Source organism: Mesoplodon mirus, assembly GCF_964341445.2.
Source record: "Mesoplodon mirus genome assembly, chromosome: 8".
In the NCBI taxonomy this organism is placed as follows: Eukaryota; Metazoa; Chordata; class Mammalia; order Artiodactyla; family Ziphiidae; genus Mesoplodon; species Mesoplodon mirus.
Genome location: NC_138984.1, coordinates 33,264,895 through 33,285,251, shown reverse-complemented (window position 1 = coordinate 33,285,251; position 20,357 = coordinate 33,264,895). Strand labels below are relative to the sequence as shown.

At 40.9% G+C, this 20,357-nt stretch overlaps 1 protein-coding gene across 2 annotated transcripts in view; it reads left to right on the top strand.

Annotated features, from left to right (window-relative positions):
- Nucleotides 1–4,205: 4,205 nt before the first annotated feature.
- Nucleotides 4,206–20,357, top strand: part of CYP20A1 (cytochrome P450 family 20 subfamily A member 1) — a 74,077-nt gene continuing 57,925 nt past the window's right edge. Inside the window, exons 1-4 of one of the 2 annotated variants that reach the window (XM_082630713.1) lie at nt 4,206–4,915; nt 10,062–10,111; nt 10,718–10,884; nt 12,733–12,875. In XM_082630713.1, coding sequence (XP_082486839.1) covers nt 4,844–4,915; nt 10,062–10,111; nt 10,718–10,884; nt 12,733–12,875 — 432 coding nt within the window. In that variant the 5' untranslated portion in view covers nt 4,206–4,843. Of the gene's footprint in view, nt 4,916–10,061; nt 10,112–10,717; nt 10,885–12,732; nt 12,876–19,668; nt 19,898–20,357 lie in introns of those variants that run through there. The other variant, XM_082630714.1, reaches the window with a different exon arrangement.

Here is a 20,357-nt window from a genome sequence, read left to right as displayed (position 1 = left end):
ATGGAATAAAAAATAGATTTGAAGAAACTGAAAGGTTGATTCTAAATTTTATAGGGAAATGCAAAGGACACAATGTCAAAACAATTTGAAAAAGAACGAGGTTGGAAGACTTACTCTGACTTCAAGAATTAGAGCTACAGGAATCAGACATTGTGGATTATCCAGCATAAGGATAGACATGTAGGTCAAAAGGAGTAAATAGAAGGCGTTTAGATGTGGCCATATATATGATGAATTGATTTTCTACAGATGTGCCAAAATAATTAAATGAGGAAAGAACAGTCTTTTCAACAAATAGTGCTGGAACTGATTATTTATTAACTTGAAGCGAATTATAGACCTAAATGTAAAACCTACAACTATAAACTTGAAGATGAACTCATAAGAATACATTTTACAATCTTTTGTCACAGCTAAAGAATCTGAGTTTAGGAAAGCTGAATGTTTTATAATGGGCTGCAAGCACACCTTCCTGACCTTTGCCCTGGAGGGAAACATTAATACTGATGAGTAAGCAAACATGCCTTCTGTTCCAGAAGGAGACTATTTCTGCCTTCCAAGTTGCTTGCTGTACAAACATCCTTGAAAAGATACGCCCAGAACAAAATGGCAGTTAATACCTTGCTCTTCAGAGACTGTTTCCCAACACTGCCTATCATCCACTAGGCCTTGTCAGACCACCAAGTCTTAAGGATCATAGGGAAGACATAAGCTGCATGAGCAAGTAGCCCAGATCCCCACCACTGTTGTACCAGTGCCCCTTCCTCAGCTAACACATTTGGTTTTATAAATGATCTTGTATGATCAGATGGAGGAGGAAGAAAAAGACCAAGCTTCATTTACAGATGGGATGGCTCAGCATGTGGGTAAAGCCAAAAATGGGTAGCATTGAAGCCTTACTTTTGGGTGGTTTTGAAAAACAGTGGCAAGGGAAAACCACCTCAACCACTAAAGGGTGGTGCACCATGTCATTTACTTTGTGTGGAAAGATAAGATGTGGAAAGATAAGAGGCCCAAAGTTAGAATATATACATATATATGGAATCATGGGCAGTGATGAAAGGCCTGGCCAGCTGCTTAGAGACATGAATGGAAAAAGATTTTAAGATTGGAGACAAGAAGGTCTGGGATAGAGGTAGGTACATGGACATATGAGAGTGGGAAAAGAAGTGTGAAAATCTTTGACTCACATATTAGCACCAACCATGAAAGAGGCATTAAACAATCAAGTGAACCAAACAACCAATCCAATTCATGCCAGGTAGTCCCTGCACTGGCCACTCCAGGGCCGGTGCAATGGGTAGGTACATGAACAAAGTAGCCACAATGGCAGAAATGGAGACTATCCATGGGCTTAACAGCATGAACCCTCCACTAACCAAGGCTGGTCTAGCTATTGCCGCCACTGAATGCCCCATTTACCAACAACAAAGATAAATGCTTAGTGCCCAATTCCTCAAGGAGACCAATGCTGGCCACATGCTGGCAAGCTATGTATTTTGGGCCCCTTGCATTCTGGAAGGGCAAGTTCATTCTCATAGGAACAGACATGTATTTTATGTACATGGTTTGCCCTTTATGTCTACAGGGCCTTAACCAGCACCATTATCTTAAGGGCAGTGGAGTATTTGATTCATTGGCAAGGGATTCCACATAACATCACCTCAGACCAAAGGACCCACTTTACAGTAAATAAGTGCTGGAGGGAGCCCATGACAGTGGAACTCACTGGTCATATCACATACATCACCCACAAGCTGCCATCCAGATAAAGCATCAGAATAGCTTGCTGATGTGACCTGGATAATTAGGAAGAGGTACAGCTGCCATTACATAATGGAGTATGTAATAGTGTAGAACCCAGGTGATTTACTTGGGCGCTACTTTGTACTTCTTTGCCCAATTGTGACTGCAAAGAGAAAGACCATAGTCTGAGAAGTACATGATTACCAGGTACTCAGGCAGTTCAGAATAATCCAGTCAATCTTCCAGACTAACCAAGCCTCAAGACTTGGTAGCTGAGTAAAGAGAATCTACCATGGATAGCGGAGAAAGATTATAAGTATCAGTTGTGGCCCTCAGAAAAACTACAGAGGCTAACTTCCCTTCCAAGTTTTTTCTCAGGAAGAGAGTAAGGTGGGTGTGTAGCAAAAGGCCCAGCAAAACCCAGTCATTGTGGGTAATTCTCATTCCAAACTCCCCACTAGGTTGGTCTAGGAGTTGTTGGGCCTGCATCATAGTTCCACTTCTCTTTCTTCCCAATCCGGACTCCTTCCTTCACATGTATTAATCCTTACTACATATCTTGCATCTTAAACTCCATCTCAGACTCTGCTGATACAATGTGCAAGGACCCCATACCACTCAACTTGTAGGAACTTTATCAATATGACAGACTCCTAAATAATTTTTGAGATTTCTCTCTGACCTTCTGGCATGTATTATTTTACTAAGGCATCTAGGAAATTTCTACTTTATGCTCACCAGGTCTCAATAGTATGTCATCAGAGTAATGGACAAGCAAGATGCTGTGTGGAATACCATTACAAATAAGTTAGAAATTTTATCTTATTATGTCACAGAGGAGAACTGATGAAGTCCTGGAGTAAAACACTGATGGTGTAATGCTGTCTCTACTAGGTAAAGCCAACTGTATCTGATTATCCTTATTCATTAGAATTGAGAAAAAAAAATTTGCACCCACCAAACAGGCAATTTAATGGCAATAATAATTCCCAGCAGGAGACAGATGGCATGCTGAAACCAGTAACTAAAAGAGAGTTCAGTAAAGGAAATATTTATGAAGGTGTGGGAAGGGTTTAAGGAAACCACAAGGTTTCAGTGCTCCAAGACTAGCAGCAGAGGTGAGCCATCACCAACCCTAAGGCTGAAGTGGCAAGGGAGTTCCATTTCCTAGAAAGGGTATCTGTATGGGAAGGGCCATATGACAGGAGCTATGGTAAACAGTGAGTCCACAGCATGAAAGCCAGGAGAATGACTATCTTGACTTTACTTTCCTCTCATCCTCTCATCTTATGCTACTACTTCCCATTGGCCAAATCCAACCAGAATTTGGATCAGAGGGCTAGGGAACCCACTGAGTGTCCTTTTATATAGACAGTACCACCTATAGAGCAGACCAAGACAGGCCCATGCTTGGGAGTTACCCACATATCACAAATCCATAAAAAAATTAAAGAACGCATGGGCAAATCAGTATTCTATGGTCAATCAGGATTTGGTGGTTAATCAGGATTTTGTGGTCAACTAAACTGTTAACATCCACTCTCATAGCTAATACTGCTCAGGCTCCAGGGAAATTCTTCGTATCTCACATTCTGTATCTTTGAAATATTATAAAATGTGACTGCATCTAAATGCTATGAAGGTTTGTAGGCTGTGCTGCTATAAAACTGGAGGAGAATGTAACAGTGGAAAGAGTATTTGAGCTTGAGCAAGTCGATAAAAATAGATAAATTACTTTAGCCAATGTTTGTTCTCAGCATAAACACAATAGATTTTCGCATAATTTCTTCTCTTAGGTTTCCATTAGTGGTCTGGAAGTACTCAACAATTATTGTGGTGACCACGGTGGTTGCAATTGGCAGCTTAGGAACACTTTTCCATATTAAATTACTGTTCCTTTTTTTTTTTGCCGCCTCTCCCGTTGCAGAGCACAGCCTCCGTATGAGCAGGCTCAGCGGCCATGGCTTACGGACGGGCCTAGCCGCTCCGCGGCATATGGGATCCTGCCGGATCGGGGCACGAACCTGTGTCCCCTGCATCTGCAGGCGGACTCTCAACCACTGCGTCACCAGGGAAGCCCTGCTGTTCCTTTTAAAATAATATATATGTAGGTCTAGATATGATGTGAGTAAAGTGTGGTACCAAGTCTTTATATTACCCTACAGATCTAGTTATCGCTTTAAGAGATTGTGAGAATCACAATATAAGTGATACAATTGTTATGATAAATTTAAACTGTTTTATAATATTTGCTGCAATAACAATGTTACCATATGCAACAACTCCATTACAGTTGAACACAATAGATAAAAGTCATTGTTCACTTCTGAAGCTAAAGATTAAAAATTTTATTGATAATTCCAGTTGCTATTGCCTCAACAGAGCAAAATTTCTTCAATTTGAAAGAATTAAAAAAAACTATTCTATACATAAATTATGCTTCAATAAATCTGAGATTGTTTAAAAAAAATCTATCCAAGAACTACAATGACCGAAGACAGGATAATTTGGCATTTCTGCAGACAGAAGACAAATGATGTCAAAAATCTTGATTTTAAAAATAGAGATTCTTCTGAAGTAAAGGGAAGAAAAATAAATTTTATGAAATAAATATATAATGTGTGAATTATGCATCTCTATTTTATATTTGATCCAAACACCACTAGATTATTATAGAACACCCAGACATGTGCAATAATTAAGGTCAGCAACATTTTGTTATTACATATATTTTAAATCTACTTGGAAAAGTGTTGGTCGGGTTACAGCGATGATAACTCCTAATGTTTTCTCCAAGCCGGGGTTCCTCCTCCCCCAGCAACTCGATCCCGAAGTCGTGGGCGTGTCTGGAGTCTCGGGCGTGTCTGGAGTCGCGTCCGCCGGAATCCCGCCTCGGGGCGCGGCTATCATCTCCCAGAGCTCCTCCGCGCTCCCTTGCTCCCCTCGCCAGCCCTGGAGGCCCAGGCCACGCCCCCAGCGGCCCATTCGTTCGTTCGTCCCGCGGGCGCCCCCGCACACCCCTTTTGCGGGTGTCCCAGCAGGCTGAGCCGCTGCTGCCGAGCGCGGAACCGAGACGTGGCTCCCGGGCGGAGGAGCCATGTTGGACTTCGCGATCTTCGCCGTTACCTTCTTGCTGGCGTTGGTGGGAGCGGTGCTGTACCTCTACCCGGTAACCCCCGGCTCGGCCTCGGTCTCGCCCGCATCCACGTCACCCTGCCCGCGGCGGGCCTCAGGGGGCGGGGAGAGCTCCTGCTGCGGCTCCTACTCTGTCCAGCTCCGGGCCCGCGCGGGCCCGGCTCCCGGGGCATGTGACGCCTCGCGGGCGCGCGCGGGGGCTGAGGGCTGGTTCCCCTCAGCCCCTGGCGCTGACGACGGAGCGGCGCGGGCCGCACGGCCGCCTTCCGACGCCGAGTGAGGGGGGCAGGTGGTTCAGCAGCGCGGGCGCGGCCGCCGGGGGCTGAGGGCTGGTCCGCGGGTCCGGCCTCCCTGCGCCTGCCCTCGCCACGCCACTGTTAAGGGCGGGTCTGAAGCGCTTTGGTGGCTTTCGGGCAGTAACTCTGCGCACTCCAGTTCCATTTTCTAGTGTGCCTGGGAGGAAACTCCAGGCTGCTCCACGCCTTTCCCCTTTCCCAAGGATTCTCCCCCAGTGTTTCTTTTGTCGTCTACTCTTCCATCTGTCTTTCGACTTTCATTCCTGAAATCCTGACCGGGTCTTGCTCCTCGCAGGGCCTCATGGACCAAATAAAGCGGTCGTGGAAGGAGCCCTGTGCAGGGGGAGGTCAGCTGTGAGCTTCACCTAGCCGAGTGCTTTATCTCTGAATCTCCTTCCGGCCTTCTTTCTCTTCTTGCCTTCTTCAGCCTCAGAAGGTGGTTCTGAAAACAAAGGAGCTAATGGATGAGGGATGATCTACAAAGCAAGGTGGTGGTTTTGTAGAAGAAGTTGTAAAGCAGCAGCACAGTGCCAAATACATCACTGGCAATGACAGAACACCTTAAATATTCTCGCTGGTAGATGGATTGGATTGGAGTATTGCAACTGCACAATCTGGAACTTTCAGTGAATCTTATTTTCTGAGAAATAGCCATCCGGAAGGTTAGGAGAGTGCGGGAGTAGGGAAATGAGATTTCCAGGCAACTCACTTGAGGGTCATGAAATTAAAATAAGACTAGTCATTATGGGTGTGTTTTTTCCCAGCAGTTTTTTTTCTTTTTTCTTTTTTTTTTTTTTGCCGTACGCGGACCTCTCACTGTCGTGGCCTCTCCCGTTGCGGAGCACAGGCTCCGGACGTGCAGGCTCAGCGGCCATGGCTCACGGGCCCAGCCGCTCTGCAGCATGTGGGATCTTCCTGGACCGGGGCACGAACCCGTGTCCCCTGCATCGGCAGGCGGACTCTCAACCACTGTGCCACCAGGGAAGCCCTCCCAGCAGTTTTTCTTCATCTATGTGGAATCAGGGGCAGTTGACAGAATATTGGGTTTAATTAGAATTGGTGTTTTACTAGGTGCTTTTGACAAAAGGATACAGGGCAAGGGGGTGGTTATAATGGACCATGGAATCTCAGCTGGACAGAGTGGAAAATGAGTACATGAGTGGGTAGGTTAAAAGTCCTTTTGGGGTAAAAATAGTTTTTGGAGTCAAGATGTTAAAAATAGTGAAAAGGAGAAATAGGAGGTGCTTGGATGCTTGATGTTAAAACTCTGGAGATGGTGAAGTTATTGGTAATGTCAAGACCTAGTGTACAACCATGGGAATGAGTGGCTGAGATCAGGTGGAGTTTTGAGTTGGGGACAGATGGGTCAGGAAAGAAGATAAACTTCTGTAGGGGGCTTCCCTGGTGGCGCAGAGGTTGAGAGTCCGCCTGCCGATGCAGGGGACGCGGGTTCGTGCCCCGATCCGGGAAGATCCCACATGACGCGGAGCGGCTGGGCCCGTGAGCCATGGCCGCTGAGCCTGCGCGTCCAGAGCCTGTGCTCTGCAACGGGAGAGGCCACAACAGTGAGAGGCCCGCTTACCGCAACAAACAAACAAACAAACAAACAAAAAAACTTCTGTAGGAATAGGAGTCTGGGGGATGAGGGAAGACCTGGGGATGGTAGTCCTGGGCTTAGTGTGGTGTCTAATGTAGGTAAGGAAAAAGGTCACGGTAACATTCTGGATGGTCTCAAGGTAGATGGTAGGGGTGAGGCTAGGATTATCAGGGAGTTTGGCAGGGTCTTGCCAGGTGCATGCCAATCTGGGGATCTCATCAGTTTAACTGTGTGGAAGATGTGGATATAGTAAAGGGCAGGAGAGCATTTTGCCTGGTGTTCTGGGGCTCACTCTTCATTTCTCCTCTTGAAGGGTGGAGGTTGGTGTAGGAGCCGTCTTATCCAAAGCGCACAGACTTCTGAGGCTCCCTCTGCATGCCTGCTGCTGGAGCTGTAGAAGCATGATGAGTTCGGTGAGGAGGGCTTGTAGTTAGTATTTGCACATTTTCAGAGGTTCTTCACGCCTGCCTATCAGTAGTTTTCGGCAGATATTTCGACATTTCTGTCGTAACACTAAGTAAACTCGTTCAAGTATTCAGAGACATCAGTTGTATTTTCTTTCCCATGAAAATATCCATTATGGAGCCTTCCATCATCCTTCCCCAGTCAGTAGTGGTTATCATCTCCTTCGGCTGCATAGCTCTTGTCCTTTTACTGTCAGAATTGGTATTCTCTTTGCCTGTGTTGGATACCCTATTTCCTAGGTGCCACATGAGTCTCTCTCTCTCTCTTTTCTTTCAGTTCCTTTATTTGCTGCAAGTGCATCATTTTCCAGTAATTTCCTAAGAAAGTGTGCATGGAAAATACATTTTTTGACATCTTGCTTGTGTGAAAATCTTTCTGTTCTAGCTTCACACTTGAATGATAGTTTGGCTTAGTATAAAATTCTAAGTTGGAAATAATTTTCCCTTAGAATTATAGGGACCACCACCCACCAGCCAGTTGTTCCTGAATCTGGAGTCTCAAGGTCACTTTCCAGAAGGATGGTAATCACAAGAATGGTGTCTGAGGGATCTGTATACTGGCTTTTTGCTAATTGTTAAAATCTTGCGTCTTACCCTGCCTTTCTGGTTACTGAGTGCAAATCTGATCGCTTCCTGTGGGAATTCTCCTCTGTAGACCCTCAGAGGAGGCCTCACAACTATGTCAATTAATCACTGCTCCAACAGCTTAACACTTCCAAAAAAATTGGTTGGATTGTTCGTCCACTGTTGTCTCCTCTTCCATTCTCTTTATCCGTATTTTCTCCTTTTTTATATCTTCACTATCATTTTGTGGGATTTCAGGAAGAGATAATTGATGAGTGTTATCAATCTACCATGTTTAAAGAGAAGTCAGGAAACTTGTTTCAGTCAATAATTTCAGCCTAGAAAATAAAAAGTTGGCTTTTTTTATATGACTGACTTTTTCTTTTTCTAATTGAGTTCCTTCCATCCTTTTCCCCACTTTTTATAATATTAAACTTGACAAGTTTCCATTATTGATGAGACTGTAGGACAAAATTTTACGTTGTAGGTTTCATTGTCATCAGTTAAATGCAAGTTGCACATACTATTACCTAGATAGTATTCTTTTTTTTGGAAAGATTATCACTTCAGACCACTACTTTTTTTTGTTTTAATTTTAATTTTATTTATTTATTTTTGGCCGCGTTGGGTCTTTGTTGCTGCGCATGGGCTTTCTCTAGTTGCGGCGAGTGGGGTCTACTCTTCATTGTGGTGCACGGGCTTCTCATTGTGGTGGCTTCTCTTTTTGCGGAGCACGGGCTCTAGGTGCGTGGGCTTCAGTAGTTGTGGCACGCAGGCTCAGTAGTTGTGGCTCGCGGGCTGTAGAGTGCAGGCTCAGTAGCTGTGGCGCACAGGCTTAGTTGCTCCACAGCATATGGGATCTTCCTGGACCAGAGCTTGAACCCATGTCCCCTTCATTGGCAAGTGGATTCTTTTTTTTTTTTTTTTTTTTTTTTTTTTTTTGCGGTATGCGGGCCTCTCACTGTTGTGGCCTCTCCCGTTGCGGAGCATGCGCAGGCCCAGCGGCCATGGCTCACGGGCCCAGCCGCTCCGCGGCATATGGGATCCTCCCAGACCGGGGCACGAACCCGTATCCCCTGCATCGGCAGGCGGACTCTCAACCACTGCGCCACCAGGGAGGCCCGGCAAGTGGATTCTTAACCACTGTGCCACCAGGGAAGCCCCTAGATAGTATTCTTATAGGATTTAGTACAAACTGTAAAACTCTTCAGTTAGTACCATTCAACCTAGTATCTCTCTTTTGGCATACCTACCCCAAAGGAGGAAAAAAGTAAAGTTGTACAAAGATTTTCATGGCGCTACCTATAACAATGAGAAAATGAAAGAAAGAAATAGCCTAGATGTTTTACAGTCCTATAGCAGGAAGATGATTACACAATTCTGGATACATAGTGGAACACTGTTTAGCCTTTAAATGTTCAAATAAATAAATATTCATTTATTTGTATAATGTTAAGTAGGGGGGAAAAGGGCAGAATGTCAGACAAATAAACTCTGATTAATACTAGCTAAAATCATTGACTAAATTCAGAATTGATTCTGGAGTTGACTATTTTAGGTTATTTTTCCTATAAATATTTAGTTTATTTAAAAATAGTTTTATAAGATATCTTATTATAAAAGTAATATGCTTGTTGTAAAAAAAAAAAAAAGACACTAACCTCTAAACCCAGCGACCATAAACCCAGTACAAAATTGTAAAACATGAAAATTCCCCCAACTTTTTCATAGTTCATTCTTCAGAGGTTGTCACTTTAACAATTTGCTATGAATTATTTTGTTATTTATTTCTATACCAGACACCTCTCTGACTGTATGACCCTGATAATAATAACTGCATTAAAGCAAATGATGAATATCACATTGTATTTTGGTAAATTCTTTGACTAGAAAGAGGAGAACTATTTTAGGAATGAAACTATTATGACACTGATTTTTTTTTGAAAGCCAAGCCAGATGGAACCATATATAGTCTCAGAACAAAGAAAAATGTACTTGATTATGTATTAATTTGATGAAGAATGGATGTTAAATTCTTCAAACACCTTAGTTTAATTAATAGAGAGGAGGAATATTAGGATAATTCTTTTCAGTACAAAGAATCCAGTTTTTGTATTTTAATATAGAAATAATCTCTGAGATTCAGCCAATTTGGAAAACCATCATTTAAGGTCCTGCAGATGTCTTGGGAAAACACATCTGACTTATGGGATATGTGATAATTCATTATACTAAACTTAAAAAATTTTTTTCCCTAAGGCTTCCAGACAAGCTGCAGGAATTCCAGGGATTACTCCAACAGAAGAAAAGTGAGTTTTTTTTTTTTTTAATCAAGTAGAGTCAATTCTTAATTTTGGATCAAAACTAAACTATATCTTTAGATTACTCGGTTTATTTCATTCCTTTGTTTTCTCTAAACTTATCTCTGGGCATACTACCTAAACTTTGTTAAAAACAGAAAGGAAGCCTGTATAAATCAAAACCTTTAATTTCTTTCACTTCTGTTAGCCAGAGAGTGTTGAAAATAGAAAGGATTAAGATAGAAGGAAATAAGAAAAAGTTACCATAGCTGATTTAAATTAGCCTGTGATTTAATAGCCAATGACGGTGTCCATTGCTATCTCAGAATGAGTTGCTGCAAAAATTGGATAGTTTTCCAGTATCTAAGTCAGATGTTCCTCGTGTAGCTTTTTTATTTGGTATGAATTCTCAAAATATCAGACAAATCCGTATCCAAATGTAACTACTGAAAGAGAGAAGTCAAATATAATTCAGTTTTGGATTTTGCAGTAATTTGAATTTTGTGTATTTTTGCTCTCATCTGTTGACACAGTTAATTCAGAATCAACTAGTATTGTTTTTCTGATTCTTCCATGTTAACTTGATTATTTTGTCAAATGTTGCTCTTTTTTCAGAGATGGTAATCTTCCAGATATTGTGAACAGTGGAAGTTTGCACGAGTTCCTGGTTAATTTGCATGAGAGATATGGGCCTGTGGTCTCTTTCTGGTTTGGCAGGCGCCTTGTGGTTAGTTTGGGCACTGTTGATGTGCTAAAGCAGCATATCAACCCCAATAAGACATGTAAGTTTAATTTTCTTTTTAATTAGAGTAGATGTCTATAAATGAAGATCCATACATTGTTCTTACGAATAGCTAACGTTTATTAAATACTTTGTATTATATGCCAGACACTGTGCTGAAGTCTTTATATTAATTACTTCATTTAAGGCACAGTATTGTAAAATTATTATTTTCTTCCTTCAATTTATAGATATGTATGAAAAAAAATCCCAGTGTAAATGCCAACAGAATTTTTTTGGAACCTGAAAAACTAGTTCCAGGGTCCGTCTGAAAGAGTAAAGGTACAAGAGCAGTTAAGAAACATCTAGAAAGAACATTAGTTTGGGAGATTCTTGTACCATCAGGTCGAATAGTGTATTATAAAACTTGATTAACTTAAAGAATCTTGTACTATAATAGGACTAGACATATTGATGGAATGGAGTAGGTAGCCCAGTAGACAAACCGAGTGTATATGATAAAGGTAGCATTTTATGATAAAGGGGAAAGGTAATAAATGGTTTGGGAAAACTAGTTAGCTATTTGGAAAAAATAAATCTCAGTCCCTGTCTCACTCTTTATATCAAAATAAATTAGAAATGATTAAAATTTGGAGTCATAAAAGTAATAGAAGAAAAAATGGTTAAATCTTAAATTTTTTAATTTTAATTTTTAAATTTTTATCTTATTTTTATTTTATTATTATTTTTTCTTTTCTGCGATACGCGGGCCTCTCACTGTTGTGGCCTCTCCTGCTGTGGAGCACAGGCTCCGGACGCGCAGGCTCAGTGGCCATGGCTCACGGGCCCAGCCGCTCTGCGGCATGTGGGATTCTCCCGGACCGGGGCACGAACCCGTGTCCCCTGCATCGTCAGGTGGACTCTCAACCACTGCGCCACCGGGGAAGCCCTGGGTCTGTTTTCTTAATCACAGAATTTCCGCAATGTGGAAGGATGGCTCCGTTAAGAAATACAAAGATGGGTAAAACCAAACATGGCCTCTGCTCCTGTGGAATTTATAGTTTAGTGCTGGGGAAGGGGGGGAGCATGTAAATGGTGTTCGAATGATCACACTAATGAACTGAGAGATGTGCTCTGAAAGAAGGGACTGTAGTTCTTTGCAAAATCTGGCAGATTTTTCTGTCTGTCTCTCTCTGGTAAGAAATGTTAACAGCTGTAAACCAAAAAAATCTCAGATATTTAACAGTGACTATCTCTGTGTGGTGAGATTTAGATGAATTTATTTTCTTTGTATCTATGTTGTTTTAATTATTTACAATGACAGTGTATTTTTGCATATGTGGAAACAATATAGTCATTAAAGAAACACTTAGGGAATTCTCTGGCGATCCAGTGGTTAGCACTCTGTGCTTCCACTGCAAGGGGCCTGGGTTTGATCCCTGGTTGGGGAACTAAGATCCTGTGAGCCTCACAGCGCTGCCACCAAAAAAAATAAAAGGAAACAAGAAACACTTAAAAATGAACGAAGGAGAAAAGAAAAGAAACTTTTGGATTCAGCTAAATAATTTTAACTGTAATACTTGACAGTTACATACACAAAATCAATTTTGCTTTAAAAATCAGTGGTGTGATTTTTTTTTACAAAGTGAAAGATATTGCTGTCATGTGAGTAGATATGTAAGTATCAGTGATTTACAGTGGAATTCTCAGAATATTGTTTTCTTGCCAATTTTTATTGCCTCTTGAACTGTTCACATTTAGGAAAGACAAGGGAGTTGTGAAAAAAAAGTTCATAGTCTCTTGGCTACAGTCCCGTACCTCCCTGATCTCTGTTCTTTTGCTGGAGATTTATTTATTTATTTTTTGAGTGATTACTTTGCCTTTGCAATGTTTAATTTGTCTGTTTCAGCGGACCCTTTTGAAACCATGCTAAAGTCATTATTAAGGTATCAGTCTGATAGTGGGAACGTGAGCGACAACCTCATGAGGAAAAAATTGTATGAAAATGGTGTGACTAATTCTCTGCGGAGTAATTTTGCTCTCCTGCTAAAGGTAAGGTAGTTTGTCCTGGAGTTCTGTCATACAGATAATAGTATATGGATCTTCCTCAAGTTACGATGGGGTTATGTCCTGATAAACACATCGTGAGTTGAAAAATATCATAAGTTGAAAATGCATTTAAATACAGCTAACCTCCTGGACATCATAGCTTAGCCTAGCCTGCTTTAAACATACTCAGAACACTTACGTTAGCCTGCAGTTGGGCACAATCATCTCACACTAAGCCTATTTTATAATAGAGTGTTGACTAGCTTGTGTAATTTGTTGAATACTGTGCAGAAAGTGAAAAATAGATTGTTGTCTGGGTACAGGATGGTTGTAAGCTTATGGGCTGTTTGCTCTCATGGTCCCATGGCTGGCTGTGGGCTATGGCTGCTGCCAGCGTCACAAAGTGTTATACTTCATACGCTAGCCCGGCAGAAGATCAAGATAAGACGTTCAGAGGACTGTTTCTACTGAACGCTTATGGCTTTTGCGCCATGGTAACGTTGAAAAATTGTTTGTCGGGGACCATCTGTATATTTTAACTACTAGTGTGTCTTTGTCTTTCCTACTCTTTTCTTACCTGTTTTTCTAAGCTGAATTTTACTCTTTTTTTGTGGGGGCGGGCCGCACTGCAAGGCTTGTGGGATCTTAGTTTCCTACCAGGGGTTGAATCCATGTTCCCTGCAGTGGAAGCGCAGAGCCTTAACCACAGGACCGCCAGGGAAGTCCCTCTAAGCTGATTTTTATTCTCCTGAAATTCTAAAACGAAACAAGAACAAAACAAAAACCTCAACATCTAGACTCCCTATGTAAGTTGGAATGATGGGAGCAGAGAGAACCTGAAGACATTTTATGTATCAGTAGATTTGTCCATTGTTTTCAGACCAGACTAAACCAACATTTCCTAAAATATGGTCTGAACTCACCTGAAACACTCCCTCTTGTTTAAGGTGCAGATTACTGGGCCTTTACTTGGACAAACTGAGTCACTGGGAGGGGCACCTGACATTTTTAAGAAGCTCAGCAAATCATTTACAAAGGTTGAGAACAATACTAATCCATACCTTTTCCTTTTTGTTTCTAAAGACCCTTAGCCAAGCCCTGTGCGCTGCCTTACAGCTCCCTGTGACCCCACAGGGCTGCTGCCGACCCTCGCCCTTATTCTAGTACTGCCAGTCCTACCAACCCCTTTGCTTGCTGTAGACGTCCTGGCCTCCTGCGTTGCTGAGGCTATGGAGTCCTTTACATGTGAACTCCCCCAATAGCCTGTTCCCCCACCAATAGACCCTGTCCATCGCAAACCTTGGTTCTTTTTTCTTATTTTAAATCTTGAAGAATCCTTCCTTCTGTCCAAAGCTAATCTATCCATTCGTGCCATTTAAAAATAATGTAATTTATAAAAGTAATATATGGTTGCTAAAGAAAACGTGGAAAATCTGATAGTGTAAAGAAATCACCCATAATCTGACGATAGATTTTTTATATGGTTGAGATCATATTGTATGTACAATTTTATATACTTTTTCACTATAAAACGTATCATAAGCGTTTCCCCATCATTAAAACATTTGCAGGGACTTCCCTGGCCGTCCAGGTGAAGACTGCACTTGCACTGTGGGTGTGGGGTGAGGGTCGGGTGAGCACGGCTTCGAGGTTCCATCCCTGGTCGGGGAACTAAGGTCCTGCATGCCCTGTGGCTCAGCCAAAAAGAAAAAAAGAAAAGAGAAGAAAATTTCCAAAAATAACTAAAATTATGCTTTTTCTGCTAGTCACTTTATAAAATATGGAAACATTTAGAGAAGTCCTAAGGAAAAAAAATAAACATTTTTACTGCTGTTCATTCCCCGGTGATAACCATGTTGAACATTTTCAAATACTTTGCATCATTCCAGTCATTTCTGTGTACAGTAGAATTTCAATCAGCATTATACTGTACAGATAGTTTTAGACTGCATTTTTATTTACCATTATATGATAAGTATTTGTATAACAGTAAATATTCTTAGAAAATTACATTTGAAAAGAGTCTCTCATGTCACTTTTACCTTCTGAGTATCTTTCAAATTCCTCTACCCCACCAGCACTGCTCCCATCCTGGTTTAAGCTTCCGTCATCTTATGTGGATTGCTTGTTTCTCTGCCTTCTCTCTGCCCTTCTCCTCCAATTTCTACCCTCTGTTAGGGATTCTTAGGCTTTTTTTAAGACATGTACCCCTTGCAGTTGTGGTGAAACCTACAGACTCCTTCGGAGAATAGCATTTGAAAATGTGTAACTACAAAGGAAACCAGTATAGTTATCAAAATGTTATTTTTAAAAAACTTGTGATATTATAACATCTGTGCTTTATTGTTAATGTATTAAATAACAAGGTCTAGCAATGCTGCCCCAAACTTCCACAATTTTAAAGTAACGATGTTATGAGAGACAAAACCATTATTTTGAGAGTTTTACAATAACCAAAATATAATGTGAACGTATTTGAGATTTGTATTGTGACAAAGTTAAAAGGCCTATATTCAGAAAGAAGTGCTAAATTTTATTTAGAGGTTAGTGAAAAATAAAGATCTTCCCCCCGCCTCATCCAAGTTCATGGACTCTTGGATTCTATGCACAGACCCTTTAGTATCTATGGACTGGATGTTCATAACCCCTGAGAACAGACACTTTCAAAATACAATTCTTATTTTATCAGTCCCTGATCAAAAACCTCCACTGGCTTCCCTTTGCTCTTGGGACAAACTCCGAAGTCTTGAATGTCATCTTAAAGACCGTATGTGGTTGACCTGCGTACTTTTCCAGCCTCGTTTCCCACTTTCTCATTTGTGCTTATACTCTAGCCACCCTAGTTTTCTCTTAGTTCTATACCTTGTTCTCTCCTATCTCAAAGGCTCTGTATATGCTGTTCCTGTTGCCTGGATTGTCTCATCTAACCATCCACACACCTAGTTAATGCATGTTTATTCTTCAGCTCAGTTTAGATGTCACTTCCCCAGGGAAGCCATCTCTGATCATCCCACTGTCCCTAGGAAGGTCCCCCTTTTAGATGCTGTCATAACACCCTTTGCTTTTCCTTTGCAACATGTCCTAGTTTGTAATTATGTGTAATTCTCTGAATAATCTTTCCTAAGCTGTATGCTCCACGGAGGGAGACACTATTCTGTTTTGATTTCTACTGTATCCGTGGGTCTTGGTGTAGAGTAGGCCCTCAGTAAATATTTATTAAATCAGTGAATGAATACTGACCAACTTACAGGTCCTCAATTCATAGTCTCTTCTCTTATCTCTGTGGGTCTGTTCTTGCTATTTTCTCCTCAGCTAACTCCTGGCCAACTCGTCTTCCAATATCCAGTTTAGTTACCTACCCTCTGCCATTCACCCTCTTTACTACCATGACAACCTGGCCATACTTACATAACAAAATTAAATTGACTTTCTTATCTCCCTTCTTATATTGTGTTTTCCTTCCCCTTTCCTCAAATCTGTGTACCCCGAAGAAAGTTTTTATTTTGTTGTATGTTTAGTGTAGCTTCTTGGGAAGTAGTAGTATTGTATAGAGCACAGACTTTAAGCTTGGGCAAAAGGCTTTGAATCTTATTTCTGTCATTTAGTATCTGCATGATTCTTTGTGTGTTACTTGGCCTTTGTGAGCTTTTATTGCCTCTTTTTTTTTTTTTTTTTTGGCCACTCTGCAGGGATCCCTTAGTTTCCCAACCAGGGGTCAAACCTGTGCCCCTTGCGTTGGAAGCACAGAGTCTTAACCACTGGACCGCCAGGGAGGTCCTATTGCCCCATCTTAAATTGAGGATAATAGCATCCACGTTACAAATTTGCTGTGAGGATTATATGAGGTCATGATGTAAAATACCTAACAACAGGTCTTAGAACACAGTAACTACTCAAAAAAATACTTTTCCTTCCTTTGTTTGAGAAGTAGATTTTCCTGCTGTTTGTTTGCTGCTCCCCCCGCCTCCCAACGTTCTTCTGTTCTGTTAAAATTTCTTCTTTCTTATATTTTTCCTGCTCCTCTGAAACTACACCTCCTTATTAATGCTTCCAGTTTAGTTAATGCGTTCCTTCTTTCATGCAGGGTTTTTATACTTGATGGGCCTATATCTGTCCCATTTGGAGGGTTACGTAGGAGTCCTTTCTGTTCTATATAGATTAAACCCACATTCACTCACAAGTACACAAGTACACCCCACTGACTTTCACATTATATATGGTAAATAATTTTAAAAATCATGGAAAAAATTTTTTTTGAATTTTATTTTATTTATTTTTCTATACAGCAGTTTCTCGTTAGTCATCCATTTTATACACATCAGTGTATACATGTCAAACCCAATCTCCCAATTCATCACCCCTCCACCCCACTTTCCCTCCTTGGTGTCCATACATTTGTTCTCTACATCTGTGTCTCTATTTCTGCCCTGCAGACCGGTTCATCTGTACCATTTTTCTAGGCTCCACATATATGCGTTAATATATGATATTTGTTTTTCTCTTTCTGACTTACTTCACTCTGTATGACAGTCTCTAGATGCATCCACGTCTCTACATATGACCCAATTTCGTTCCTTTGTATGGCTGAGTAATATTCCATTGTATAAATGTACCACAACTTCTTTATCCATTCGTCTGTCGATGGACGATTAGGTTGCTTCCATGACCTGGCTACTGTAAATGGTGCTGCAGTGAACACTGGGGTGCGTGCGTCTTTTTGAATTGTAGTTTTCTCAGGGTATATGCCCCGTAGTGGGATTGCTGGGTCATAACGGTAATTCTATTTGTAGTTTTTATTTTTTTATTTTTTATTTTATTTTATTTTATTTTATTTTACTTTTTTTTGCGGTACGCGGGTCTCTCACTGTTGTGGCCTCTCCCGTTGCGGAGCACAGGCTCTGGACGCGCAGGCTCAGCGGCCATGGCTCACGGGCCCAGCTGCTCCGGGGCACGAACCCGTGTCCCCTGCATCGGCAGGCGGACTCTCAACCACTGCACCTATTTGTAGTTTTATGAGGAACCTCCATACTGTTCTCCATAGTGGCTGTACCAACTTATACTCCCACCAACAGTGCAAGAGGGTTCCCTTTTCTCCACACCCTCTCCAGCATTTGTTGTTTGTAGATTTTCTGATGATGGCCATTCTAACTGGTGTGAGGTGATACCTCATTGTAGTTTTGATTTGCATTTCTCTAATAATTAGTGTAAAAATCATGAAAAATTTAAATAAAAATAGAATAGTATAATGAACGTCTGTATTCTCATCACCAAACTTTAACAGTTATCAAATTAGACGCAATCTTACTTTATCTATACCCCGACTTACCTCCCCTGTTTTCTCTCTGGATTATTTTTAAACAGATTCCAGACATCATACAGATGAGGACATACTTTTTCAAGGGCTTAACAGTATTTAGCATGTAATAGCTAGTTGGTCAGATTTCTTTTCTTTTCCTTCTCACCTTCTGTAACTTTGTTCATTCCTCCTAAAAATGTTCAGACTGCGCATTATAAGACTTTTGTGACTTTTTTGAGTTGTAGAATAACTGATAAATCTTAAGAGGATGCCATTTTGACTCATCCTACAGTATCTACTTTTTAAAAATTACATTCAGTAAATGCTTAATGCCGTATTTTCCTTATTCTTCAATTCTGTTTGAAACTCACACTTTTCATTCAAGATTTGAGGCTGGCTTGTTGAGTTTACTGGAAGCATTAATTAACATGTTAGCTCCTCTGCACAGTTTTGCTTCCAAAAACTAACCGAACAAGGCCTTTAACCATGGCCAGCTGCTGATTAGTCTTTCTCCTTTCCAGTTCCTATTTCTAACTGATAGCCATTATTCACAGGGCCATCAGGAGATCTGTATATCAAATTTCCACCTTCTCATTATTGTCAGTACTATTTGGTTTTGTTTTGTTTTAAATATTTACTTATTTGGCTGTGCCAGGTCTTAGTTGTGGCACGCGAGATCTTCATTGTAGCATGCGGGACCTTTAGTTGCAGCATGCGGGATCTTTAGTTGTGGCATGCAGAATCTAGTTCCCTGACCAGGAATCGAACCCAGGCCCCCTGCGTTGGGAGTGCGGAGTCTTAACCACTGGACCACCAGGGAAGTCCCAGTCAGTACTGTGTTGTATCATCATGTTCTCTGGACCTCTCAGGCTGCCTGCTTGGGTTGTCATAGCTGGTCCTGTCACACCTGAATGTCCTACCTGAAAGCAGTTATGTTGCCTCTGTCTAAGCATTCACCAGTCAGAACTTTTCTTTCTGTTCTGTTTAAACACCTAACATTTGTCTGTAAGAATCTTAGTATTTAATTGTATAGCTCCAGGGAATTTTACCTGTTTCTCTTTGCTTTGCTTTCAATGATTATGCTTTTCAGTAATCTTTATTGTTAAAAGCCTTAATTAGTCTTTCTTCTCTGCTTCAAACTAAGTAATTCTAACTTCTTTAATCTTTTATTGTAGGCTCTATTTCCCAAATTTTCAATCTTTTTTGTCCTTGTTCTGTATTGCATTTTTTTCTCCTCCTGTCTGATTAAAGGCAAATCAAAGTGGAAAATTATTTCCCAGTTTTCACATTTCTTGCCATCGTATTTTCAAGCTTTGGTTCATAGACTGGGTCCATACGTGAGAAATGTGTTTCAGGTTTATGTTTTCAACCCCGTAGCACAAGCCAGTTACTTGGCTTACTCATTAGTCAGAAATACCAATTAATATTTAATCAGTAAGAACGTGATTGAAGAGGGCTGTAGTCAGAGCATCCTCTTCCTCCCTACTAATGGTTTTTCTTTAAGAGAACAGGGCTGTTTATCAGAGTTATCACTCCAAAATAAGCTGTACTTCATATTGACACAATAAATCTTTTGCCTTTTTTATTTTTATTTTTATTTTGGTCCGGATCTGAATTCTGTATTCTGACTCTCTTCTAATCCTCTCAAACCTCATCCTGTGAGTTCTGGTTCCTTCCTGCCCTGACCGTCGCTGCTCCAAGGCTGTGTGTAAACGTCCACTTTAGTTCTGTGAGTGTAACTTCTCTCTTCTGTGTGCTTTAGCGCCATATGCTCCTATGACTTTTGGGTTAAACTCTGATTTAACAAGTATTTTTTGGATTTTAGAATTTATGACAGTTTTCCAGAACCCTCTTAATTGACAGTTTAGTAATAATAGCCAAAATTATTGAACTCATTTGTTTAATACTATCAAGTGAAGCTCATCAACAGATTGTTAGAATTCCCATCTAATATACATAGTCAAGATTCATAAGCTAAAAGAGATTCATATAAGCCTCTAGCAGATGTACTAGATATGTATGTCGAGTAAAAACCTCCACGAATCATTTCTAATATTTGCATTGTTTTGTAGAGTACTATGCAAAACAAATGGATGAACAAATCATAACACAGTTCTGTGATACAAATGACAGTATTGATAATACAATTTTTATGCTTATGGCTAAAAAGGGGGAAAAAAAGGCTTTAC